The 27,745-nt window shown below is 42.3% G+C and overlaps 1 protein-coding gene across 6 annotated transcripts; it reads left to right on the forward strand.

Moving 5' to 3' along the window:
• The first annotated feature begins 1,338 nt into the window (after positions 1 to 1,338).
• On the forward strand, positions 1,339 to 27,288 carry LOC120315942 (zinc finger protein CKR1-like). 6 transcript variants are annotated; one of them, XM_039361005.1, is made up of 3 exons: positions 1,339 to 1,356; positions 14,702 to 14,823; positions 23,401 to 27,288. In XM_039361005.1, exons 2-3 carry the CDS (start codon positions 14,736 to 14,738, stop codon positions 24,966 to 24,968), a joined length of 1,656 nt encoding a protein of 551 aa, XP_039216939.1. In that variant the 5' UTR covers positions 1,339 to 1,356; positions 14,702 to 14,735; the 3' UTR covers positions 24,969 to 27,288. The 6 variants fall into 6 exon arrangements, with proteins under 6 accessions (XP_039216939.1, XP_039216937.1, XP_039216936.1 ...); XM_039361003.1 differs by lacking the exon at positions 1,339 to 1,356 and adding an exon at positions 9,573 to 9,587 and having other exon boundaries at positions 23,398 to 27,288; XM_039361002.1 differs by lacking the exon at positions 1,339 to 1,356 and adding an exon at positions 11,709 to 12,147 and having other exon boundaries at positions 23,398 to 27,288.
• Positions 27,289 to 27,745: the final 457 nt, after the last annotated feature.

The raw sequence follows: 27,745 nt of genomic DNA on the forward strand, positions 1-27,745 counted from the left end.
AGCACACTGTTGGCTCATAGTTAAGTAATTGTTCAGTAGGACTCCAAGATCCCTCTCACAGTTACTACTAATGAACAAAGTACCACCTACTGTATACTGTACCTGTGCATTTGGTTTTTCTTGCCTAAATATAGAACTTTCCTTTTTTCACCATTGAATTTCGTTTAGTTAGAGCCCAATGTTCAAATCATTGATGAAGATGTTGAAGAGCACTGGACCTAGAACAGAGCCCTGGGGCACCCCACTACACATTTCCCTCCATGTAGATGCAGCTCCATTGAGGACCAAATGCTGAGTATGGCCAATCAGCTAGCTACAAATACATCTGGTGATGATGCTGTCTAACCTACATTTTTCTATCTTATCAAGTAGTAGGTTGTGGTCTACTGTATCAAATGCTTTACTGAAGTCCAAGTAAATTATATCCATAGCATTCCTCTGGTCCACTAATTTGGTCACCTGCTCAAAGAATGCAATAAGATTTGTCTGGCATGATCTGTTTTTGACAAACCCATGTTGGCTTTTGGTTGTGACTTTGTTTGCCTCTAGATGTTCGCTGATTCATTGTTTATCTCTTCCAGAATCTTCCCAGGTATTGAGGTCAGGCTGATAGGTCTGTAGTTTCCTGTACTTTATATTTATTAATTTTTTATGTCAGTCATGACTCTTATTTTTCTGCATACAGTAAATCTGGAGCTTGTTTTCTGCTGGCTTCTGTTCAGACAGAAGACAGTGAAGTGCTCTGCTGCTTATTTGAATTGACCAGACAGAGCTACTGTATACATTTGTATAGTAGTCTACTGCAAGATTGCTATGCATCGGTGAGGAGCGTCTTTACAGTATAAAGCACCTTGAGATGGTTTGTAGGGAGGGAGTGTAGTTTCTTAACAGAATAAAAGAATTGAAAGGGACCTTGGAGTCTCCTAGTCCAAATCCTTGCTCAGGCAGGAAACCCTATGCCATTTTAGACAAATGGTATATTCTTTTCTTTCTATGTCCCTTTCTGAACTGCAGCCAGGACTGGAACTTGCATGAACGACCTGAGCCCAATCCTGGCTCCGAAGCAGAGCAAAGCTGTGGAGAGCTGCAGAAGTCTTTGCCTGCCTCCAGCTCAGCCGGATGTGAACAGACAAGCCTATGAAATCAAGTCCCCTCGCCACCCTCCACTCCCCCTTTGTAAGGCAGCAGAGTCTTTTAGGGAAATCGAGAGCCGGGGAAAGAAAAAAGAAAAGGACAGGAAGACAGCCTATTTCCTTCTCAATTTCCGGGCTTTTCTAGGAATCCGAGCTCCGTTGATTTCGCTCTCGGCAATTTTTCGAGGCATCCGCAGGGAGAGTTGTAATCTCCGTTCTACAGGTGAAAAGTTCTCCAGACATAAAATTACAATAATTTGCCCTGTCGCAAGAGAAGAGGGCGCTGCCCTTAAGGATTTGGTTCTGATGTTAAATTGCCGCCCTTTCCAGCACAGGCCCTCCAGATGTGCGGGATTAGAACCGTGTTTGCGCAGTGGTTAGAATGCAGTATTGCAGGCTACTTCTGCTGGCAGCCGATTCTCACCGGCTCAAGGTTGACTCAGCCTTCCATCCTTCCGAGGTCGGTAAAATGAGCAGATTGTTCGGGGCAAAATGCTGACTCTGTAAAACCACTTAGAGAAGGCTGTAAAGCACTATGAAGCAGTATATAAGTTTAAATGCTGTTGCTATTACAATGATTTCTAATAAAGGCACACAATACGGGACTGGCGTAGAGGATAAGAACTGTCTTCCCAACATGTTTGGAGAGAATAAATTGGGGCGAGACTGAAACTATAATTGCTTGTACTGCTCTTGACCGTCCCAAAGTTTTGCAAGAAACTGTTTACAAATTGGATATTATTTCTTTCCTGTGCTTTAAAAACATTGCTTCTTCCCAGAGGCACATTACGTATGTGTGTAGGTCTTACTAAATGTTTAAATATATGTAGAAATAAGAGGCTTATTTCTATTGTACATCACAAGTGATTAATTTATCTTAATCTCAGTAGAGATTGTATTTCAAGACTACCACCTACTTGACATAATTTGGCTATATATAACCTTTCTCTTTCAGCAGGCTTTAGGGCAAAATCTGGTGGCAGATTCTTGATAATCTGTTACCATGAAAGAAACAAAATGCAAAATTATTACAATAGAGATGCAGCTCATTCATGTCATTTTCTTTTCTAATAAGCAATACATTCAATGTTCATCCCGTTCTTCATGGGCCATCTCATGAAGTGTATATCATTGTTTCTAAAAGTGTGGTACAAGGACCCTGGAGGTCCCCCATGCTCAGGTAGGTGAAATCAAAGTTATTTGCCAAATATTGAAGATATTTGCATTTTTTTAAAAAAACTGTACCCTACTTAATATTTTTGTTATAGATTTTTTATGAAAAATATTTATAAAAATATCTAATGGGTTTAATGTGATTTTTTCATAATAAATTTTCAATACTGAAAATATTGATAAATATAAGGCATTCAAGAAACGTTTTGGGGGTTCTCCATAATGTTTTAAAAATGGGAAAGTGTCTTGAGAGCAAAAAATTAAGAAACACTGATAACACATTACATGATTTGCAAGTAGAAGATCCCACATTCATCCCCAATTCAAAGGATCAGTGTGATGCTTTGGATGGATATACGAATATCTTACTAAGGCACAGCCATTCCCGTGAAAACCTTAAGATGGGGTCCTCAAACTTGGCTCTTTTATGACGCTGGCTGAGGAATTCTGGGAGTTGAAGTCCACCAGTCATAAAACCCCATGGACAGTACTAAAAGGCAAAAAAATATGACGCTGGAAGATGAGACCCTCAGGTTGGAAGGTGTCCAATATGCTACTGGGGAAGAGCAGAGGGCTAGTACTAGTAGCGCCAGAAAGAATGAAGCGACTGGGCCAAAGCCGAAAGGACGCTCAGCTGTGGATATATCTGGTGGTGAAAGGAAAGTCCAATGCTGTAAAGATTTTTTCTCCATAGGAACCTGGAATGTAAGATCCATGAATCAAGGCAAGCTAGACGTAGTCAAAAAAGAGATGACAAGACTGAACATCGACATCTTAGGAATCAGCGAACTAAAATGGACAGGAATGGGTGAATTTAACTCAGATGACCATCAGGTATACTACTGTGGGCAAGAATCCCTCAGAAGAAATGGAGTAGCCTTCATAGTCAATAAAAGAATAGGAAAAGCAATACTGGGATACAATCCCCAAAATGACAGAATGATCTCAATTCGAATCCAAGGCAAACCATTCAATATCACAATAGTCCAAATCTATGCCCCAACCACTGGTGCTGAAGAGGATGAAATTGACCGGTTCTATGAAGCCCTACAGTACCTTATAGAATTAACACCAAAAAATGATGTCCTTATCATCATGGGGGATTGGAATGCTAAGGTAGGAAGCCAAAAGATAACTGGAATAACAGGCAAGTTTGGCCTTGGAGTACAAAATGAAGCAGGGCACAGGCTGATAGAATTTTGTCAAGAGAATACAATGGTCATAACAAACACTCTTTTCCAACAACCCAAGAGACGGCTCTACACATGGACATCACCAGACGGTCAACATAGAAATCAGATTGACTATGTGCTCTGCATCCAAAGATGGAGAAGTTCTATACAGTCAGTAAAAACAAGACCAGGAGCTGACTGTGGCTCAGATCATGAGCTTCTCGTTGCAAAATTTAGGCTTAAATTGAAAAAAGTAGGGAAAAGCACTAGGCCACTCAGGTATGAACTAAATCATATTCCTGATGAATATACAGTAGAGGTGACAAATAGATTTAAGAAATTAGATCTGATAGACAGAGTGCCTGAAGAACTATGGATGGAAGTTCGCAACATTGTACAAGAGGTAGCAACTAAAACCATCCCAAAGAAAAAGAAATGCAAGAAAGCAAAATGGCTGTCTGAGGAAGCTTTGCAAATAGCTGAGGAAAGAAGGGAAGCAAAAGGCAAAGGAGAAAGAGAAAGATACACCCAATTGAATGCAGAATTCCAGAGAGTAGCTAGAAGAGATAAGAATGCCTTCTTAAATGAACAGTGCAAAGAAATAGAAGAAAACAACAGAATAGGGAGGACCAGAGATCTCTTCAAGAAAATTGGAGATATGAAGGGAACGTTTCATGCAAAGATGGGCATGATAAAGGACCAAAATGGCAGGGACCTAACAGAGGCAGAAGAGATTAAGAAGAGATGGCAAAACTACACAGAAGAACTATACAAGAATGAGCTTAACATCCCAGATAACCACAATGAGATGGTCACTGACCTCGAACCAGACATCCTAGAATGTGAAGTGAAATGGGCCTTAGAAAATCTGAGCAACAACAAAGCTAGTGGAGGTGACAGTATTCCAGCTGAACTATTCAAAATCTTAAAAGACGATGCAGTAAAAGTGCTACACTCAATTTGCCAGCAAATTTGGAAAACTCAGCAGTGGCCACAGGATTGGAAAAGGTCAGTTTACATTCCAATTCCAAAGAAAGGCAATGCCAAAGAATGTTCAAACTATCGCACCATTGCACTCATTTCACATGCTAGTAAAGTTATGCTTAAAATCCTACAAGCTAGACTCCAGCAGTATGTGGATCGAGAACTACCAGAAGTACAGGCAGGATTTCGAAGAGGCAGAGGAACTAGAGATCAAATTGCCAACATACGCTGGATCATGGAGAAAGCTAGGGAGTTCCAGAAAAACATCTACTTCTGCTTCATTGACTATGCAAAAGCCTTTGATTGTGTGGATCACAACAAATTGTGGCAAGTTCTTAAAGAGATGGGAGTACCAGACCATCTCATTTGTCTCTTGAGAAACCTATATGCGGGTCAAGAAGCAACAGTGAGAACTGGACACGGAACCACTGATTGGTTCAAAATTGGAAAAGGAGTCCGGCAAGGCTGTATACTGTCGCCCTGCCTATTTAACTTATATGCAGAGCACATCATGAGAAAGGCAGGGCTAGATGAATCAAAAGTTGGAATTAAGATTGCCGGGAGAAATATCAGCAACCTAAGATATGCAGATGATACCACTGTAATGGCAGAAAGTGAAGAGGAACTAAAGAGCCTCTTGATGCGGGTGAAGAAGGAGAGTGCAAAAGTTGGCTTGAAACTCAACATTAAGAAAACCAAAATCATGGCATCCGGCCCTCTCAATTCCTGGCAAATAGATGGGGAAGAAATGGAGGTAGTGACAGATTTTATTTTTCTGGGCTCCAAGATCACCTCAGATGGGGACTGCAGCCAAGAAATTAAAAGACGCTTGCTCCTGGGGAGGAAAGCTATGGCAAATCTAGACAGCATACTAAAAAGCAGAGACATCACCCTGCCAACAAAAGTGCGTATAGTCCAGGCCATGGTTTTCCCAGTTGCAATGTATGGCTGTGAAAGTTGGACCATAAGAAAGGCTGAGCGCCAAAGAATTGAGGCCTTTGAACTATGGTGCTGGAGAAGACTCCTGCGAGTCCCTTGGACTGCAAGGCGTTCAAACCGGTCAGTCCTAGAAGAGATCAACCCCGACTGCTCTTTAGAAGGCCAGATCCTGAAGTTGAAACTCAAATACTTTGGCCACCTAATGAGAAGGAAGGACTCACTGGAGAAGGGCCTAATGCTGGGAAAGATTGAGGGCAATAGAAGAAGGGGACGACAGAGAATGAGATGGCTGGATGGAGTCACTGAAGCAGTAGGTGTGAACTTAAATGGACTCCAGAAGATGGTAGAGGACAGGAAGACCTGGAGGAACGTTGTCCATGGGGTCGCGATGGGTCGGACATGACTTCGCAATTAACAACAACAAGTCATAAAAGGGCCAAGTTTGAAGACCCCTGCCTTAAGACACTGATAGAAATCTTAGAATCAAGAAGCTTTTCCAAGAATATCCCAAGCAGGTGATTTTTCTTCTCACTGTTCATTGCTACCACCATGTTTTTAAACTAAAGATACTTTTACAGTCCTTTTAAATTTCATGGACCACTTCATCATTATTATTCTACTGTTTTATATTTTCTATCTCTTGGAGTCAGCATGGAAGCCACCATATGCTGAAGAAAGAAAACTATTCAAGTAAAAAATAAAGTAATCTGTAAAAAAAACTAATATTATATAGGGAAATCTGGGGAATTGATTTTTTTCCCTTGCTATTTATTCCCATTCTAATGTTTTTCCTCCAACAGATTTCTTTCATCTTCCTGAAGGGACTCCATCAAACATATATAGTTACCCTTAGTTGTGATTGAAGTTTTACAAGTCTGCACATTTGGGCCTTAATTATTATTCAATATTGCACAGGAATTAACATTCAATTAGCATTCAGATTAAAATGAGCTGAGCTGTTCCTGGTTTGGTGTGCTGTGGGAATCCTGACATTGTTTCTGAATATTATACAAACTGGACCAATCACATTAAACCACAATATGGTTTTATTGAAGACAGCGTATCAGATGAAAGCAGCAGTTCAGTTTTATCAACTGGGGTTGTAGTGGTGGGGAATACATTATTAATATTATTTTTTAACTACTGATTGTGCTAGAGAGGCAGAAATACCATCAATTCAGGTCTCTGGTTTTAGGGTCTTTGCAAATGTTCTTTTCCTGACTGCAGTCAGTTACATGGAGCTCCATTTCTATTCTGACATCTCTTTCACCTTTTCACCAGTGTTTCAAGTCTTTTATCACTCTCTTGGCTATTACTACTCCAGTTCCATCATTTACTGGCAGAAAAGTGTATCTTGCTACATCAAGAGACAATTGGACTTTCTTGTTTTTTCTTTGAAGATGTTTTGCTTCTCATCCAAGAAGCTTCTTCAGCTCTGGCTGGATGGTGGGGAATGAAAGGATTTATGGTCATCTGCATTCTTTTAGAGAGTTTTTGAGGCCTGGAGGTTTATCTGTGTCCTTAAGGTCACCTGAGTGGTGCAAATGGGTGTGGAGCCTTCTTGGAGCTGTTGAAAGGACTATGTTGTAGACTGGAGAGAGATGATGTTGTATCCCTCCCCCTCTGTTGAAAGAGGCCTATTCAATTTTGACATAGATGGCCTCTTTGACCCCTCTTTCAAACAAGCAGTCCTCTCTGTCCAAAATATGGACTTTGCTGTCTTCGAAAGAGTGGCTTTTTTCTTGTAGATGCAGATGGACTGCTGAATCTGGTCCTGATGGGTTTGTTCTCCTATGTTGTGCCATGTGTTCATGAAGTGGTTGTTTGGTTTCCCAATCTACAAATTGGCACATGTATCACTATATTGTACTGCATATACCACATTGCTTAGTTTGTGTCTGGGTGTTTTATCCTTGGGGTGGACAGGCTTCTGCCTTAGTGCATTCTTGGATTTAAAGTGTGCATGTATGTCAGTGTTTCTCAACCTTGACAATTTTAAGGCATGTGGACTTCAACTCCCAGAATTCCACAGCCAGCAATGCTGGCTGTGGAATTCTGGGAGTTGAAATCCACATGCCTTAAAATTGTCAAGGTTGAGAAACACTGATGTATGTTCTTTTGGCTGAAGAACCTCCTGAGCTTTTCAGACATTCCTGCAATGTATGGAAAAACAACATTGCTTCATTTATTGTTCTCTGTTATGGAGGAGCTCCTGCTGGGTCTTTTGAGAGATTTGATGAAAGCCCAGTTGGGATAGCCACATGTTCTGAGGGCTTCTCTGTTGTGTTTTAGTTCTTTTTCTTTCCCACCTTGCTGGTGGACAGACCTTCAGCTGTCTGCAAGGAATATAAATCCATCCATTCCCCACCATCCAGTCAGAGCTGAAGAAGCTTCTTGGATGAGAAATGAAACATCTTCAAAGAAAAACAAGAAAGTCCAGTTGTCTCTTGAAAAGACACCTTTGAAACAACCATGACCTGGATGATTGAGAATCTCTACAGACATGCGCCTTGCTACAAATTGTGAAAAATCACAGTGGGGTCTGGGGTGAATAGCAAGGTGCAGCAGTACTTCCACTGTGTTTGAACTGCTAATAATTACAAACAGGGTGCAGGAAGCTATTAACTCTTGCACATTCAAGCAAGCCTGTAGAGCAGGGGTCTTCAAACTTGGCCCTTTTATGACTTGTGGACTTCAACTCCCAGAATTCCTCAGCCAGGCATGCTGGTTGAGGAATTCTGGGAGTTGAAGTCTACAAGTCATAAAAGGGCCAAGTTTGAAGACCCCTGCTGTAGAGTATGCATGAAGAAATGTTCCTATGTTGCTAGCCAGTATAAAAAGTATCACATTTTTCCAATACAGGTTTGCACACTTTATAGATTTTGTACTAAAATTCAGTTGATTATAAAAAAAAGTTGGGGATTTGTGAAAATTAGAGCAGGTGCCAAACAAAAATGAAAAGTGAGGGAATAATGCTGGTTTCCCCCCCTTCTATCTTTTGCTAAATTTCATGTGGATACTGGGCACTGAATTCCAGCATGAGTTAAGGCATCATGCTGACAGTGCCATTTGTGAGCTGACACTGCCATTTGTGAATTATTTATTTATATCCCACATTTATTTATTTAGTTAGCTAATTGGTTAGTTCATTAATGGAACTTTCCTCCCACCTGTCTTTATTCTGAAACATTTTCATCTGGAAATTGACTTGAATATGATCCTGTTTTAAGATGACTTCCATCTCAAAGTGTGCAATTTCTGTTTAAAAAAGCATGCTGGACTAAATTGTCTCCACTTTTCCTTTTACTCAGTCAGGTTTTTGATGGAATACTGTGATTTTCAGGAAAATAAAAGTCACTTTTTTGCAATAAAATCCTTCAGATTGAGTAGAAATATTTTTACTGGACGCCAAAATTTGCCTTTCTAATCTGAAGAGTTAGAAGAGGATTCTTTTTTCAGAAAGGAAAGCATAATGATAATTCTCCGCATATGTTCCATGGTACTTAATGTTTTCCTACTACTTCATTAAAGATAATTAGGTCTCCTAAAGAGTCAGCCAGAGGCATGCTGCAGACTGAAAAATGATAGAATGCACTCACCCAGCTTGATAAAAAGAGCTAAGAGAAGGTGAAGACTACATAAAAAGAACCATGAAGACTGACAGAACTAAAATTGGGTTTTAATTTTTTAAACCCTGCATTCATTAAAAGTAATAAAGACACTATTATTGCAAGATTTGTGTGAATTTGATATATATAGTGTTACAAGTAGGAGGGGGATTCTTCCATTTTGTCCCCACAACAACTGTGTGAGGCAGGTTGACTGAGAGAGTTCCATTGATTTCCATGGTGAAGTGAGCACTTGAATTTGGGTTTAATATACCTAACCTAAATAACTTTTATTACACTGGCTAATTCCAGATAAATGAAAAAGGGGGTTTGTCCAGGGCTTTTTTTCTCATAGAATGCCCAGAATGGAGTTCCGGCACCTTTTTTGGATGGAACCTTGCAGGGTAGGTAAGGCGTGTTGTATGACGTGTGAGTTCCGGCACTTTTTTTTTTTTTTAGAAAAAAAGCACTGGGTTTGTCATTAAGCAGTAAAAGAAGGCTGTAAATTGACAACTTATATTTTTTAGATCTGAATTTCTCTCCCTTCTATTGCGGAATTTGCAGAAGCATTCAAGCAGGTAATTTTTTTTTATTATTGAAAATTTTTATTTTTTAACATACAAACATTATAAAAATACAATAAAATTTTAAAGTAAAATAAATTCATAAGCAATCATTGTCTATACTACCTTTACCCCCCCTTACCCTCCCTCCCACCCCCAACCCCCCTCCCTTCACTTCCCAGAGCAGAATACAGGGTTAATAATAACAAAATTTATAATAATAAAAAAAGAAAAGAAAAAAAGAAAAAAATATCATAATTAACCTTTAACTCCATAACCTATAAAGCAATTCTCTATAATATTTAATATTCATTCATAAAATAAATGAAACTTTTTAATTCCATACTTTTTCTGAATATAATCTATCCATCTTCTCCATACAATAATATATCTTTCTTGTGTATGATCCTTTAAATAAGCAGAAATTTTTTCCATTTCTGCAAAACTAGATACTTTAAATATCCATTCTTCTAGAGTAGGCAAAGAATCTTTCTTCCAGTATAAACCTACTAATAACCTTGCTGCAGTTAATAAATTCAACATCAAAGTAGTTTCTTTTTCATTTAAGTCAACGAAAATACCACGTAAAAATAGTTGAGGAGTGAACTTTATCTTTCTTCTAAAAATCTTTTGAATGTTCCACCAAATCATAATCCAAAAAGCCTTTACTTTTTTGCAATTCCACCAAATATGAAAGTATGTCGCATCATTATTGCCACATCTCCAACATTTGGGCTGTATATTGGAATACATACAAGATAACTTTTTAGGATCTAAATGCCATCTATAAAACATTTTATAAAAATTTTCTTTCAAATTTTGAGCTTGTGTAAATTTAACATTTCTTGTCCAGGTAATTAACGATGTATGTTTTTTAATAGTTTGCAATTGCCAAAACATTTTCTGGTAAAATAGGTAATAGTGTCTTGCAACACACTTAAAACAGACAACATCCACAGCCCTCTAAATCTCTACTTTCAGTGTTTCTTAAACTGTTGTCCAGATTATATTTCTCCAGTCTTTAAGTAATGTTGTTATCACCACAAAAATGTCCAGATGCAGTTGTTATACACCAGCACCTTGGCAGTGGCAGTTGCAACTGGATTCTCAACTCATAAACCAGTAATTATATTGCTCCATTACCCTCAGGATAAATCATCATCATCCTGTTTTTCCTGCAGGTAAATACCCCAGTTTAAGAACTACCACTCTACACAATCAGGAATTCTGCTTTATAGGTAGTGTCAACAAATGATCTTAATGGATCCTTTTTTGTGGCAATCACGAAGCAAACCGGGCATTCGTAAAGCAGCTGTAGCACTCATCAAACAAACCAAAGGCTTGCCATGAGTGTGCTTTTGCCAAAACTGAAAATGAAAAACTATTATTAAACACGGTCATAAATGCAGCCATGCACCCAAAGCTTGGGCGTGTGATTACAGAGGGGGGCTGACTGTCAGAACTTCAAATCCTGGTTGTAAATCCCCTTTTCCAGGTGGTCATAACTTGAAACAGTCGCTAAGCGACTAGTCGTAAGTTGAAGTCTACCTGTATAAGGATCCTCCTATCAAAAGGTGTCTCTGTCAAAAAATATTAAGATAACAACACATTTTAAAAAGGACGGCCTTGAATGCATCATTGTGGTCACCATCTTGGGGTTTTACGTCCTCCCTGTGGAGACTCTGGTTCTTGCAATCAAATATATCCAAAGGAACACCTCTGTATACCTTATCCTTTGGGTAGGCATGGCGCACATGGGGTATGAGGCTGACACCACTGTGCGCCCCCGAGTTTTTATGTCTTTTGGAAACAGCATATGTGGGATAAAATTTACATATAGTTGCGCTTGCTGATCTTTTATGTATACTTGGCTGGCCTTTGCCTTCAAAGAACACACACTGTTGTGCAGTTCATCTGTGGACACGGAGGTTGCTCCGCAGTCCCAGTCCAGCAGCGCAGTCTAGCACAATAGGGACACCGAACGTCCTTTGTTGTAATAACTGTGACCGTCCTTTTAGTATGCCTAAACAGCAATTCTGCTGACATCAGTTTCATTTACTGCCAAGAAAGGATGCAGATTCACAAAGGCTGAACTGGCTGAGCCCGCCGGATCCCAAAGCAGCCACATTTTAGGCTGGAAAGCGTTACACGCCGAACAAGGAGGATCAGAGGAGGATGCAGCGAGTTGCGCTCATCCAGTATTTGATGAAGTTGAGGGTTCAAGGTATCTGGCCGTATACCTAACCCCACCCAATTAATCCGAGTCCGGGCTCCCGCCCCTTCCAGACCCCCGACCGGGACTCGTCTTTCGGGGGTCCCCGATGTGGGCTGTGCCCGCCAGAGGGCTCCTCTTCCTGTCTAGAAGGGGAAGCTGCTCCTTTCTCGGCCGTGGCCGCCGCTCGGCAACCTCACTACAGAGGCGGAGTTTCCCGACTCAGTCACCGCTGCACATCCGGATTAATCTTAAGTGGTTGCTGCTGTGTCCGACGCCGATCCTCCCCCCCCGCAATAGAGGGACTCCCCCCCCTCGCCCCACCTGCAAACTTGCTGGAGCCGCACCGCAGGCTGATTGCAGGTGATTAAAGGCAAATCCTGGAGGAGGGGGTGGGGCCGTCGGCATCCGGGCCTGGAGGATTTTTTTTGCAGGATTGGCCCCGATGCCCCTCGCCTCGCGTGTTTTTTTTTTTTTTTTTGTGGAATGGGAGGGAAGTCATCGATCAAAATAAAATCAATGCCGTTGGGGGGGTGGGTTGGAGAGAGCCCCAATTGAGTCTCGGTGGTGGGACGTTCTCGGGCTGCAGGGGACGGTGGGATGGGAGTGAGGGAGGGGGTGTATATGACATGAGCCCTTGAGGCGGGGAGCTGCACTTAGACGGGAGATATCTTTTTCTGTCCTTACTGCATTGCACTGCCGTCTCCCCCTCCAATTTAAAGTACCGGATTCAAGAGCTTTTAGGCGTAGGCCGATCAGATTTGGGGTCCAATTTGCTGCTCCCGGATGGGGTCATATGTTGCAGTGCCATACACCCCTAATTAATTTTCGGGGCGTCGGTATTCTAGTCGCGTATTGATTAAGGAGCAGGTGGCATATTTAAATGTGTATTCAGGAGCTTAGGTTATTTTATCCGTTATTTAGTGTGATTTATTTAAAAAAAAAAAACAGCATTGGCCAGTTTTTGAACTACAGTAATAGCAATCAGAAGAGGAAAGATAATTGCATTTATTTTCTCTCTTGTTATCTTCCTGCCACTTCTGGGGGTGTCCAACTCCTGTATCAAGATATTGCATCTTGCCACCTAAATCTCCTGGTGGCTCATCAAATCAATAAACTGACCTGAAAATGATTATTGATACTGTTGTGTACATTTGATTTGTTGATGAAATGGTAACAGTTACACTTGCACAGTAAGATGTGGTCATTGAAAAAAAACTTTCGTGTTTAAATAATAAAAGAAATCTTGCAAGGAGGTTGTATTTCTGCGTGCATTTTATCTGGAGGTTAAGTACAGCTGGATTCAATAGGATTAATCTCTGAAGAGATCTGTGTAAGATCATACAGAATGGCTTAAAATTTCCTTCCAGGGCTGAATGAATTTCTTTCTTTTTAAATGTATTTTTAGCTTCTTTGCAAAAGTACGTGTTTTCTCACTGTAGCTTATGATATAAAGGCAGATCTGTTCAGTACCAAGAGGATTATAAAAGCCCAGACATAAAATTTCAAAGTCAGAATGCCTGTGTAGATTTTGTCTCTTTCCCACCTGATTCAGGGCACATCAAACTGGGCAAGCTGAGTTACCCATTATTTAGCACTGGATCAGGACTTGCTGCGGTGCTGGGAATGAACTTTGATATGAGAGAATTTAAGTTCAGAGCACGGCATTTTCTTAGGAACCTGCTGACTGCAGCTAGACAGGCTATTTGCTAAAAAGACTCACAAAGCCAGCCTCTTTGCTGCAGGGGGCTGCAGGAATCTGCAAGGACGGAAGGGTAGTTCAAAATAGCCATCAGGTTCACATATATTGTTAGTGGAGCACCTTTTCTTCCTGGAGGGAGATAAAGATTCTGCTGCTACTGGACAGTTAGGCAGGTTTTTTTTAAAAAAAAAATATTTTTTTTAAGCTGTCTCTGAGGGCAAGAGATGAAATAAGCCAAGCTGGAAAAGGAAAGCTATGATGAATGTTAAAAAAAAATCTGCAGATTGGCATTATTTTTTCAGAAATAGTTTGCCCCCCCCCCCCTTCCTTCTAGGTCTGGGAGGGACTGGCCCAAGGTCACCCAGCTGACGTATCTAAGATAGGACTAGAACTCATGGTCTCTTGGTTTGTAGCTTAATGCCTTAACCACTACACTAAACTGCTTGGGGAAATTGAGAGGATTGAGGACACTTCCCCCCTTTTGGAAAAGTCTGGCAGATCCTGCTTTTGCAAAAATGCTGGATATTCTTGGAAGTCTTTTTTTTTTTTACACAAACATACACACAAACACACACGTGTCCTTGGAAGGATAACATCCAGAGTCTCTTTCTGAGAGAGGAAACACCATTATGGAATCAATGTAAGCCTACGATGCAAAAGTGCTTAAAGGCCTGTGAAACCTTTTCTGTATTGAAACTGGAAGCCATGGAAACCAAAAGTAGCGGCCTGGTCCCCAGATGCCTACAAGAGTCTGATGCATGAAAAGCACTTCAGATGGGCTTTTGCCCTGGGGCCTTGTGTGGGAAATTCTCCTTTTGGTGTAAGAGGAAGCGCTCTGTATATTTATGGTAGTGAGTTTTATTGGCGTGGAGAGGCAATTGCTCCTTCTGTCCTGCCTGAAATCCCTCTGTGGCAAGGGCAGCTGTCACTGTTTTAAGTGGCTACTGCAGTACATTGTTGTTCCCCTTTGTTGTTGTTGTTTTTCAATCAAACAAGCTGGAAGCTTTTGCACCGTCAGATAAAATATGCTTTATGCTTGTGGAATACAGTATTTTGTTAACGCTGATCTGATCAGATGCAATGATTGCTACAAGAATGAGAGACTGGATCAAAGATGCGAAAAAATACAGCTGGGCTGCAAAGTACAACTGGAGGGCTGGAAGTAAGGGAAGTCTACTTCAGTGAAATTCACTGCATTTAATTTGTTTTTGACAGGTGCTGGTAAGCCTCTGAGAAGACTATTTGTATCATGGAGCCATGGGTGTATCTAGACCAGCGTCAGAAGGCTCTGTATCGAGATGTTATGCAAGAAAGCTATGAGACCCTAATGTCTCTTGGTAAGAATACACCTTTTTCTTCTATTTTGGAGTCATTGTTTGTTCATTTTTTTGATTTCATAGGTCTAATAAAGACAGTCTCGCCATCTGCCACCAGTAGCATTTAACTGATGAGACATGTGAGGAAAGGGCTGAGTCTTTTCACTGTACTTAAAATGAAAAAAGGGGTATGGGTCTCCCTAAAGAAATATTTAAATAAACAATCTCTCTCACCTCTCCCCCACCATCTCCAGATCTCTACTCAATATAAAGTGAACTGGGCAATATTGCATCTTTCTCAGTTTAGTCTCATAAGGATGTTACAAGAATAAAAGGGATGAGTAGAAATTGTTTGGGATTTGGTAGAGGCCCTAATACTTGTGTTGAAGGATGACATAGCTTTTAACATACAAATTATTCCTGGCTCCAAGCCCCTTCTGTGTATCAGAATGCTTCAGGCTGAACGTTGCTTCCTTTGCTTCAGGAGTGTGCAGAAGGGAGTGTGACTTCTTATATTGAGAGTGTGATGTAAGATGGGTCCCCAACATCTGGGCCACAGCCCATTTGGGACCAGAATGTGGAAGTGGTGGATGGGGTGTGCGCACATGAAGCTACACTTGCGAAAGTGGTACGTGTGCGCACATGAAACCATCCCCTCTCCCATCTCCATCAGTCTGCCGAGCTGGAAAAGTTGGAGATTACTAATGTAAGAGATCATCTCTACCTCTTTTGCAGTTGGAAAAGTAGTAGTTGATCCCATAGCTATCATAGTAATACATTATTGAAGTTCTTCTTAAGCTTTCTTAGATATGAAGGCAAATATATGTGTCCCAGGGTAATGTTGCAGGATCTAGTCTGTGTCAGTCACTGGGACCAGAGGTTTAGTCTTCCGAGCTCTTGGACTTGTGCTGGAGCCCATCCTTGGGGAACTTCTCTCTACCACAATGGGTCTTTCTTAAGAACACACTGATTTTATTCAATTCAGTGTCTCAGTGTTCTAAATAGGAATGCTTTGAGTGATGGGAGAGCTACATTTTGGAGTGATTTTTTGACAGATTTTTTTTCCAGTCTTGTTTGAGGGCTTTGGCCAATATTTGGGCACGTTTTTTGGATGCATAAAGCATTGTGTACATCATTGCATCTTAGGAGAGACATGCTGAACAGGCTTTACTCCAAGCAGTTCTCAGACTTGTTCAGCCAGAAACCCAAGTCCAAAATGTGTACATTGCCTCTGCATTATTTATTTGGTTTGCTTGGGGATAGTGTGTAGGAAGAATAAATAATTTGTACCTTTCCTGATTCAGATTGGAGCTTGTTAGCTCTTTACATCCAGTAGTCCTTTCATTCCCCCACTTAGATCATCTTCCTCACTGTGTTGGTCTTCAGATGTGATCGTGCCGGCTAAGGAATGATGAAATGTTTGCTGTGATACATGCCATGGACTTCTGTCGTTATGTCAGGATGCAAGTAGGAAAGGTTAGAATGTGCATCTTGAGGTCACAAGGTCTGTTTTGTCCCTGTGATTTGTATCAGATGTCTATGAATGCCAGCATTCTTAGATGCCCTGTTGGAAGACATATCTGATGCCTCCTTGTGCCAAATGAATTCGGCAATAGCAAACAAGTTGTATGGAGGCTGTGGCGTTGGTGACAGTAGTGTGTGTCTATATACTGTATGGAACTCCATATTGACTGCTCTTTGCTCATTTCAATGAGAAGGTGGCAAGAACAGAATAGAAAAGTTGATTGTGAATTAGGGAAAAAGTAGACCACTTCATTGATTCAGAACATGCTACTTTAACTTTTCTAATGAAGCTGCACAGTTCAGTAAGTTCCTTGAATCTTACTAGCAGGTTCTGGTCCTGCCTCATAATCCTGCCTCGTCTGCATAATTTGCAGTTAGTAAATAAATCAGAAGCAAAATAACAGAGTTGGAAGGGACCTTGTAGGTCATTTAGTCCAACCCCGCACCCAAATAGGAGACCCTGCCTACACCATTTCTGACCGGTGGCAGTCCAGTCTCTTCTTGAAAGCTTCCAGTGATGAAACTCCCACAACTCCCACATCTGAAGGCAAACTGTTCCACTGGTTGATTGTTCTCACTGTCAGAAAATTTCTCCTTATCTCTAGGCCAGACATATCAAACTTGTGACGTCGCGTGATGTATCGGAGCTGTTTCCTCATTGCTGGCAATGGGGTGGGTGCAGTTTCCTTGTGACGTGTCCGGCCTGCGGGCCAGCAATTTGACACCCATGCTCTAGGCTGAATCTCTCCTTGATCAGTTTCCATCCATTATTCCTTGTCCTGCCTTCAGGTGCTTTGGAAAATAGGTTGATCCCCTCCTCTCTGTGACAGCCCCTCAAATATTGGAACACTGCTATCATGTCTCCCCTGGCCCTTCTCTTCACTAGACTAGCCATGCTCAGTTCCTGTAGCCGTTCTTCATATGCTTTAGTCTCCAGTCATCTAATCATCTTTGTTACTCTTCTCTGCACTTTTTCTAGAGTCTCAACATCTTTTTAATAGTGTGGAGACCAAAATTGGTTGCAGTATTCTAGGTGTTGTCTTACTATGGCTTTATGGAGTGGTATTAGTATCTCACATGATCTTGATTGAATCCCTCTCTTAATGCAACTTAGGATTGCATCGGCTTTTTTGGTTGCCGCAGCACACTGTTGGCTGATATTCAATTGATTGTCCACTAAGACTCCAAGATCCCTCTCACTGCTATTAAGCTTGGTTTTACCCAGTTTCATTTTGTTAGATAGGGCCCAGTGTTCAAATTTGTCAAGATCCATCTGGATCTTGAGCCTGTCATCTAGGGTTTTGGCTATTCTGCCAGTTTAGTATCATCTGCAAATTTGATACGTTCCCCTTCTGTTCCTTCATCTAAGTCATTTGTGGAGATGTTGAAGAGTCGTGGGCCTAGGACAGAACCTTGTGGTACCCCACTGCTTACTTCCCTCTATGTAGACGTAGTACCATTAAGGGCTACTTGTTGAGTACGGTTTGTCAGCCAGTTAAAAATCCATCTGACAGTGATGCTGTCTATCCCACTTTTTTTTAGCTTTCCAAGAAGTAGATTGTGGTCTACTTTGTTGAATGCCTTGCTGAAGTCTAAAAGTGGTCTTCTTGAATAGCTATGTGTAGTTGGCCATATGTGGTTGTGTTCCTTCATTCCAAATGCAAGATTTTAGCTTCTATAGCTGCAATCGTCAGTTTTTTTAGTAGGAAGGAAGGAGGTTGAGGAGCTTAATTGTTTGGAGTGCAGCCCATTCCCTGCCTGGTTATTTCCAGAGTTGAATTGTTCCAAAAGCCAAATGGATCTTGGTTCCCTTCATTCAATTCCATCTAACATCTCATTTTAGAGAGATCAAGACATCTTTCTGGATTGCAATCACACAATCTCACTCATAGCCCTGGAAACTTCTAATCCTGTTTTGTGCAAAATTCACATCTGCAAATACTAGAACCTTTGATTGAAATTTCAGACTGCACAAAAATTTCTTGCAAGATCTACATGAATGCAAATTGGATGCGATAGATCATACAGATTTGAACAACTCACCCAAGTAATCGTAATAAAGATCCTGGAGCACTGGGGAACTACCAGAGGACTGGAAAAAAGCTGATGTAGTTCCCATCTTCAAAAAAGGGGGGAAAATGGATCCAGGAAATTACAGACCTATCAGCCTGACCTCAATACCTCAGAAGATTCTGGAAAAGATAATCAAACAACGAATCAGCGAACACCTAGAGACAAACAAAATCATTACTAAAAGCCAACATGGGTTTGTCAAAAAAGATTATGCCAGACAAATCTTACTGCATTCTTTGACCAGGTGATGAAATTAGTGGACCAGAGGAATGCTGTGGATATAATTTATTTGGACTTCAATAAGGCATTTTATAAAGTAGGCCACAACCTACTACTTGATAAGATAGAAAAATGCAGGTTAGACAGCATCACCAGCAGATGGATTCATAGCTGGCTAACTGGCCGTACTCAGCATGTGGTCATCAATGGAGCTGCATCTACATGGAGGGAAGTGTGTAGCGGGGTGCCCAGGGCTCGGTTCTGGGCCCAGTACTCTTCAACATCTTAATCAATGATTTGGATGAGGGGATAGATGGGGAACTCATCAAATTTGCAGATGACACCCAGCTGGCAGGAATAGCCAACACTCCCGAAGATAGGCTTAAGATATAGGAGGATCTGGATAGTCTTGAACATTGGGCACTATCTAACACAGTGGTTCTCAACCTTTTTAATGCCGCAACCCCAACCGGTCGTAAGTCAAGGACTACTCAACCGGTCGTAAGTCGAGGACTACTCAACTGGTGCAGCACCGTTTTCAGAATGGGACTTTTGGTGGGCTCAGCAGGGCAGAGACAGCCTGGACAATTCCTATTGGCTTTTGAAAGCCAATAGAATTAGACTCTATTCAAGAGAGTCTATTCTATTGGCTTTCAAAAGCCAATAGAATAAAAGGGAGTAGCCCAGCTAAGGAAAAGGGGAAAAGAAAATGGCGGACTGCGTTGTTTGGCGACCCCCGTGAAATGGTCGTTTGACCCCAAATGGGGTCCCGACCCACAGGTTGAGAACCACTGATCTAACAAGACGAAATTCAATGGTGAAAAAAGGTTCTACATTTAGGCAAGAAAAACCAAATGCACAGGTACAGTATAGGTGGTGCCTTGCTCAATAGTAGTAACTGTACGAGGGATCCTTGAGTCTTAGTGGATAATCGCTTAAATATGAGCCAGCAGTGTGTTGCAGCTGCCAAAAAAGCCAACACAGTGCTAGGCTGCATTAACAGAGGAATAGAATCAAGATCACATGAAGTGTTAATACCACTTTACAATGGTAAGGTCACACTTGGAATGCTGTATCCAGTTTTGGTCACCACGATGTAAAAAAGATGTTGAGAGTACAGAGAAGAGTAACAAAGATGATTAGGGACTGGAGGCTAAAACATATGAGGAACGGTTGGTGGAATTGGGTATGTCTAGTTTAATGAAGAGAAGGACTAGGGGTGATATGATAGCAGTGTTCCAATATCTCAGGGGTTGCCACAAAGAAGAGGGAGTCAAGCTATTCTCCAAAGCACCTGAAGGCTAAAGAAGCAATGGATAGAAACTAACCAAAGAGAGAAGCAACCTAGAACTAAGGAGAATTTCCTGACAGTTAGAACAATTAATCAGTGGAACAATCTGCCTCCAGAAGCGGTGAATGCTCCAACACTGGAAGTTTTAAAGAAGAGACTGGACAGCCATTTGTCTGAAATGGTATAGGGTTTCCTGCCTGAGCATGGAGTTGGACTAGATGACCTCCAAGGTCCCTTCCAACATTGATACGAGGGAATCAAAAGCTAGGCCAAAGTATCCTACATGGCTGAGAGGCTAGTCTTTTCTCAACATGGTATCCTCCAGATAGCCTATGAAATGAGGATGAAAGCTGGCTTACAGGTTTAGGAACTTGCTTTCAGATCAAGTAACAAAAAAAAAAAAAAAAAAAAAACACTACCTAAAACTGTTGCTGTGAACTTGTTCTATTTTTTTTTTTTTTTAAAAAAGAGCCTACATAGTAAGATCTATGTGGCAGATTCATTCATGGTGAAAAGAAACCATGATTTACTCAATTAACATTGAACCACAAGCTGGGTTCTGACCACACACTAGGCAGAAATCTGATTGGCTAGCTGTGAATTAGACAGACTTTCCACTTAAGCACTGGCTGAAAGTGGAGTGGATTTTAACTTTTGTAGTGTGCTGGCTTTCATGCAGACTTTAATAGTGATTTTTGTCCTAATTAGATATGGAAGTCACTGAAAAAAGTTTTATCACTCAGTGAATTTATTTTGAGTACTTATCCACTAACCTAAGCATTCTTTACTTACCTTTATACAGAAAAGTAGAGCTATTCCTTGGGGTTGAAAGCTAGAGAAAAAAAATATGTCATTTAACCCTTTATGGGAACTTCTTGGCTGGAGCTGGTTGGACCTGGAGTCAATGAGTTTTTCTTATGATGGCATTTGTGACAGGCAGTCACAGGTTAGCCTTATGGCCCCTCACTCACTCATGTATTAACAGCCCAAGATCATTTGTCTGATTCAGGTGGATTTCCCCCCCTTTGTTTCCTTAAGGACTGGTTTCCTTCTTATCCACCTCCCTGAAGGGATCTTTTAGACAAGATTCCTGGCTTTTTGTCCTCTCTGCTTATATGCCTGCTTCATTTTTTTGTTGTTGTGTCACTTTTCAACCTTGTCTCATAGTATGAAAGCAAGTTTCTCATTGTAGTTGAATGCTGGGCTCATTTCTGAAAACTAGCACTGATGATGTTACCCAGTTAGGATAATGAAACCTCTGCAAGAAAACAAGCAAGTTCAGAGAGCACCTGAGGAAACCTCATTTCTGAAAAGTCAGGCTTGTTTTCCTTTAGACCAGGATTGGGCAACTATGGCTTATTTTAAGACCTGTGGATCTTAACTCCCAGAATTCCGGAGCCAGGATAGTATTCTGCTTTAGATGTGCAGTGCAAAGATCTTGATTCCCCCCCCCATCAAAAAACAGAGTTTAAATTCTTGGAATCCTCTCAGATGTCCTTTGAAAAAAGCCATAGATGTTTTGGAAAACTTGTCCAGATGGGACAGGCTACTCAAAAGCTCTTCCATTCCACCCCTGTATCCTCCCTCCCTCTTTGAGTTTTGACTCCTCCCATTTCCTCTGTGTGAGGTGCTTTTTTTAAAAAAAAAAAAACCAGGTGGGCTCCACCTACTAGACAAATAGCCATTCCCAGGCCTAAAGGCCCTTCAGTCTTTCCCTGGCTGCCTTCCTGCAGGAGAGAGGAGACTAAAGCCTCATCTGATGGCAGAGAGCAGGCGAGCAAGAATAGCTGCCCAGGAAGCTCTCTTCCGGCTGCTTACTGATCCTGGTTAGTATCCCTGGTCAGAGAAAGAAAGAAGATGAGAAGTAGGACAGGTGGGAGAGCTGAGGTGTTCCTTTTTCTTGGAAAGGCTACTTCTTGGTTTTCTGTCTGGACTTTAACTTTCTGCATCCTATTAGCTGCTTGCTACTCCAGTTCTGTGTTCTTAGCTACACTTCTGTCCCAAGATGGATGCCCTCATTAGGACAGACTGAAGTTATTTTCCCTGTGCCCTGCACTTCCATCTTCCTTCCTTGTATCTTTTACCTTTCTTTCTCCAGGAGCCTCTTTTCTTTTTCTGCTTTTATGGTAAATCACCTTTTATGGTGAATCACCTTCCCCTCTTTTGCCCTCCACATTAAGCAGGGGTGGACAACTATGACCTCTTTAAAACTGTGGACTTCAAGCAACCTAGAACTAAGAAGAAACTTCCTGACAGTTAGAACAAGTAACCAGTAGAACAACCTGCCTCCAGAAGGGTGAATGCTCCAACACTGGAAGTTTTTAAGAAGAGACTGGACAGCCATTTATCTGAAATGGTATAGGGTTTCCTGCCTGAGCAGGGGGTTGGACTAGATGACCTCCAAGGTCCCTCCCAACTTTATTATTACTAATAGTATTTCCCAGAATTCCTTTGCCAGCCAACATAAAATCTACAGGTTGTAACAGGGACATATTTGCCCACCCCTTATGTTTATGCATTCATTCTTGGAGTTTGCCCAACTCTATTTCCTTCTCAGTTTATTTCTCCCCATTCTTTTTTTCCTTGCAAACCCCATGTTGGTCACCTGGTTTCAAGCCTTTTTAATTCCTTTAGCCTTTAGAGTATCCCAAGAACGTGGACCTTGATTCTCTTACTCTGTTTGGTGTATCTCCTGCTTGATGGGAATGGATTGGAGAAGGTGGAAATTTTACTTTTACTCAGAGGGTCCAGGAAAAACACACCAGATGCTGCAAAAAAGGATAAAAGGGTGGGTGAGAGTATAAGGGTGAGAGGCAGAATATAATTGTAATTGTAATCTCTAATTGGTGGCTATTGTAATTAGGGATTAAGCTAGTTGGCCCAGCATAACATTGGAATGGTGGTCTATTCTTATGGTAACCGCCTCCACTTTAGTGCCCTCTAGTGCACTAGGCTATAACAGCAGTAATACTTTTGCCAGTTTGGGAGAATTGCTAAAGTATATGATAGAAATTGTGGTTTAACACATCTGAAGACCATCAGGTTGGGGAAGACTGCAAATACATTTGCCAAATTTATTTAGTCTATTTAAAATATTTATATAGCCCCTTTTCCTTTTTTGTTGCTGCTCCTAAAGCACTAGTAAATCAGTACATGATAAGCAAAAATGAAAATAAAATTATTTTGCTTTTGTAATTTACAAATGATTGCTGGGTGGGTGGGGAAGTAAAAGTCTTCTATAGGCTTATTTTAAATATTGCGAGTTGCTCATTTTTAGATGTATGCATTCCTTTCAGAAGTAGTGAAGTTGCCTATAAGGAAACAGAGCAAATAAGATAGTGTAAACAACTTTAAAAAATGAAGTGACCCTTATGACATTTGCCAGGAAGTTGGTTATTTCAGTGATGAAACGCCAAATTAAAGGAGTTGGAATAACATGGGCTGAGTGTGATGTTGGCCAGGAGTTTAATTGCCTGCCTTTGTCTTAGCAGCTAATCAATTGCTAAACAACAGTAACCATGACGATGAGGAGGAAGAGGAGGACGAAGAAGAACCTGAAGGCGTGGAGGAACTGCGGCCAGGTACCTCTCAAAGTGCGCCCAGAAAGGTCAAGCCCTTGGCGAGACGGGAAACTCCGAAGCAGCCAAAGATCATTCCAGTGGTGAAGAAGGACAAAGCAACCCAGCGTGGACACGCCTTGAAAAAAAGCCTCGAGAGACGCTGCTCAGATTGCACGAGGACCCTTCATTCTGCCGGCAGAGGCCGCCAGCGGAGCGAAGTCAACGCCGCTCGGGAGAAGCCCTTCCAGTGTACCGACTGTGGGAAGTGCTTTATATGGAGCTCCCACCTAGAGCGCCATCGGAGGATGCACACGGGAGAGAAGCCCTTCAAATGCCTCAACTGTGGGGAAGCCTACAGCCAGAACTTCCACCTCTTGCAGCACAGCTGCGCCCAGCTGATCGAAAAGCCCTTCAAGTGTCCCGAGTGCGGGAAACGCTTTGCCCAGAGCTCAGCCCTGGAGAACCATCAGAAGGGCCACACCGCAGAGAAGCCCCATAAGTGCTTGGACTGTGGGAAATGCTTCATCTGGGCTTCCCATCTGGAGAGGCACCGGCGGGTCCATACCGGGGAGAGGCCTTTCAAGTGCCCTGAATGTGGGGAGTCGTACAGCCAGAGTGCCCATTTGGCCAAGCACCGGCGTAACCACATGGGCGAGCGCCCTTACAACTGCCCTGCCTGCTGGAGAAGCTTTGCTCAGATCTCTGAGCTGGAGGAACACAAGAAGACCCATCTGGGCTGTGAGGACTGTGGCAAGGTCTACCGCAGTCGTCAGACGCTGATGAGGCACCAGCGGGGACACCACCGTGAGCGCACCCATCTCTGCGAAGAATGCGGGAAAGGGTTTGTGTGGGCCTCCCATCTTGAGCGCCACCGTCGGGTGCACACTGGGGAGCGCCCGTTCCCCTGCCCTATCTGTGGGGAGAAATTTGCCCAGAAGGTCCACCTCCTTCATCACAACAAGACTCACTCTCATGCCCGGCCCTATAAATGTGCGGACTGCGACAAATGCTTTGGGGACAGTTCTGCTTTCCTAGCTCATCAGCGCGGTCATGCCATGGAGAAGAACCACAAGTGCCAGTATTGCTCCAAAAGCTTTGCCTGGAGCTCCCACTTGGAAAGGCATCAGCGTATCCACACGGGGGAGAAGCCCTACAAATGCCCCAATTGCCCTGAGCACTTTAGCCAGACTTCCCAACTCTTCAAGCATCAGCGCAGCCACCTGGGCAAGAGGCCCTACAAGTGCAGTGAGTGTGGGCGCAGCTTCAGCACCACCTTGGAAGTCATCATCCATCAGCGGACCCACTTTGGGACCAAGCCCTTCCGGTGTTCCAGCTGTGGGAAGGGGTTCACCCGCCGAGCCAACCTGCTCAAGCACCAAAGGTGCCACCTTAAGGAGTCCCCTAAGGATCATTTAATTGAAATGAAATGTGAAGGCAGGGGTTCTCCAGTACTGAACAGTCGAGAATCCCTGCAAGAGAAGGGCATGGCGATGTTCTGAGGTTGTGGAGACTCTGGTACTTGTTCAGCTCTTTCAACAGGATCCGATGCTACGAACATGGTGTGAGAGAGGAGGAGATGTCTAGGACAATGGGAAGCTCACAGAAAAGTCTGGGTGGAGAGGTAGGGCTGTTACCAGCACATGAAAGAAGATTTGTCAAGAAGACAATAATAACCACGTCCATTGGTGATGAGGATCCTAATTTAGAGTCCACGTGGATGACTTTATTTCACATTTAGTTGACACTGTACATATGAACGTGCCCCAGGGTTGGGGGAAAAGCTTTATTTACTGTTCATCTTTATGTTGTAGATTGGTAGCCTTGCCTTGGATAGACCAATTCTCTCCCCTCACAATCCTTTTTTTTATTATTTTGAAACTCTGGATAATGAAGCTTTAACAAATGCTGAAGACTGACCTCCAGACCTTAATATGCCTGACTGAGACTTTAGTAAATGCTGTGGAAATCTGCACGGGGGCCTGAAAAACTGAGCATTTTTAAGCCTCTTGAATGTGGAGCAAAAGCTTTATTGACTTACCTTAAAGAACTTAAACATCCAAGGCCTTGTGCTGGCCAATATTAGTGAATATCATAATTAGATGGTACTGTAGTACCTGAGTATCTAGATATCTTAATATCAAACTATTGCATCCTTGATACACTGGGGGAGGGGGGGGGCTACATGGAGAAAAATCCTCCCTATTTTTTCTTGGTTCTTGAAACCCTAGCTGTTTAGTTTCTGCTTAATTAGTTTGGAGAGATGTTACCTGCACTGAGAAATATCTGGATTTCTTTTCCAGCATTAACTAGAGAATGGAAACACTTGACTCTCCTGTGGCTATTGGGAGTGTTGGTTTAATGAGTCCCAGTCCACCAGGTACACTCGGTTTTGGTGCTTTAACCTTGGGAGGTCTTGATAAATTGGTCACAGTGGTTCTTGATGCAGGGAAGTGGGGTCTGCTGTACCAAGAGAATGAAGAGGAAAATGGGTGCAGTTGGGTTGGGAAGGCCAAAAGGAGTAATGTATGGAGGATAGATAATAGATAGGTTCCAGAAGAATCCAGATATGGGAATGGGGAACACATTTGTGGACAGTCTACGGATGACGGAGGAAGTCAGAGGGGCCAGCCTTTTGTTTTACCAAGAAAATTAGAAGCCGTTTCAGGCGTTGATCCTGGGTCGGCTGCGTAACTTTTTTTGTTTCAGAATTATGAGTGACATTTATGAAGAGCCTATTGAGGAGAGGTTGACAAAAGCAACTTGTGCTGTAAAAAGGAAAGGGACAAGGATACTCAACGAGATTTTTGGATTGGTGCGAGTGTAAGGGGGAAAAGAAGCAGAACATGAACTTAATCTCGAGAAGAGCAGGTTAGGAATGTGATGAAAAAGCACAAAAACTCAATGGGAGGGAGGGAGGAGCCTCCTGGCTCTGCAACGTTAAGCTCTGGGATTTATCACTGGAACACGATGTTCCTAGACTTGCGGAGGAGAGATGGAAAAAAGCGTTGGAGAAACCTGAAGAAGCTTGGGGTTTGAGAGAGCTTGCTTGAGAGGATAGGTGAGTCATAACGTTTGCTGACTGAGGCCATGGAAAGTGAAACTCTTCATCAGGGAGAATTGTAGGCCTGGGGTATAGATGGGATGGTCCTTAAGCAAAGCCACTCTTTTGAGCCCTGATGGCCAGTGAAGTCTGTAAGGCTATGATGAAAATGGAGGTTTGTCTTCCCAGTTGCTGAGGTTGTGAATTGTTGCTTTATCCAGCTGCTGTACTTTCCCCAAATCCTACCTCAGATTCAGGTTCCAGATGACCAGCTGGAAGAATCCATCTTGCCCTTCACTCTCCGTGGCATGCTTACCGAAGAGATGCCCACAGAGGACTGGAAGCTTGGTGTTGGGAAGAGTTTGGAATTACTGTAAATGTGCTGTGATTCTGCACGTCCACAACACTCTTTGAAACACCAAATCAGAGGATTAATATAGATGGACAATGTATTAGTAAACGGTCTCTGTAACCCTGCTCTTTTCTCATCCTATCTGCCTATGCTTCCCGACCAATATCATTTGCTTTACTGTCATGTTTCCTTCAGAAGTTCATTTGCTTTATTGCTTTTGGGGTAACTGTTTGACACCATATGCCTCTCTTGATTTTGCTCTTATTCTCTTCGCCCCCCCCCCCATTTGTTTTTGTCTAAAGCAAGTCTTTTTTTTTCTGTTTTAGGACCCCTTTCCTGAACTGACTAATAGAGATGAAAATGTTTCTAATCTCTGATTTTTTTTTGTTGATGATTAGGAGTAATCAAGTAAAACAACTGTAGCATATGTAAGTCTGGTTTTTCATACTGTGCGCTATGCTCCGGGGTTTACTTCTATCATTTCAGCAAACTCTGCTGAATGTTTTCAGAGGAAATTTGGGACAGGAATAGTATCGCTTGTCTATCACATTTATATAACACCCATGCAGATTGTTTAGGACAGGGTTCCCCAACCTCTGGGCCATGGCCTGTTTGGAACCAGGGTGCATGAGTGGCGGAGCCCTCTCCCACCCCCATCCCCACCCCCAGTCAGGCCGCAAAGGTTGGGGACCACTGGTTTAGAAGGCAGCTCCAAAATGCTCACTTGAGTTAAATTGGACTGACTTTCTGGAATTCTGACTTCCAGAAATCCCAGCCAAAATGTTGCTTGGGCCTATTCATGGATCTGTAGTCCCGATATTTATGGAAGGCACCAGGTCCAAACAGCTGGGCTAAAGCATTTATGGCTTTTTAATTGAAAAGGA

The sequence above is a fragment of the Crotalus tigris genome, unplaced genomic scaffold (assembly GCF_016545835.1).
Source record: "Crotalus tigris isolate CLP2741 ecotype Arizona unplaced genomic scaffold, ASM1654583v1 scf7180000019189.1338056, whole genome shotgun sequence".
NCBI lineage: Eukaryota > Metazoa > Chordata > Lepidosauria > Squamata > Viperidae > Crotalus > Crotalus tigris.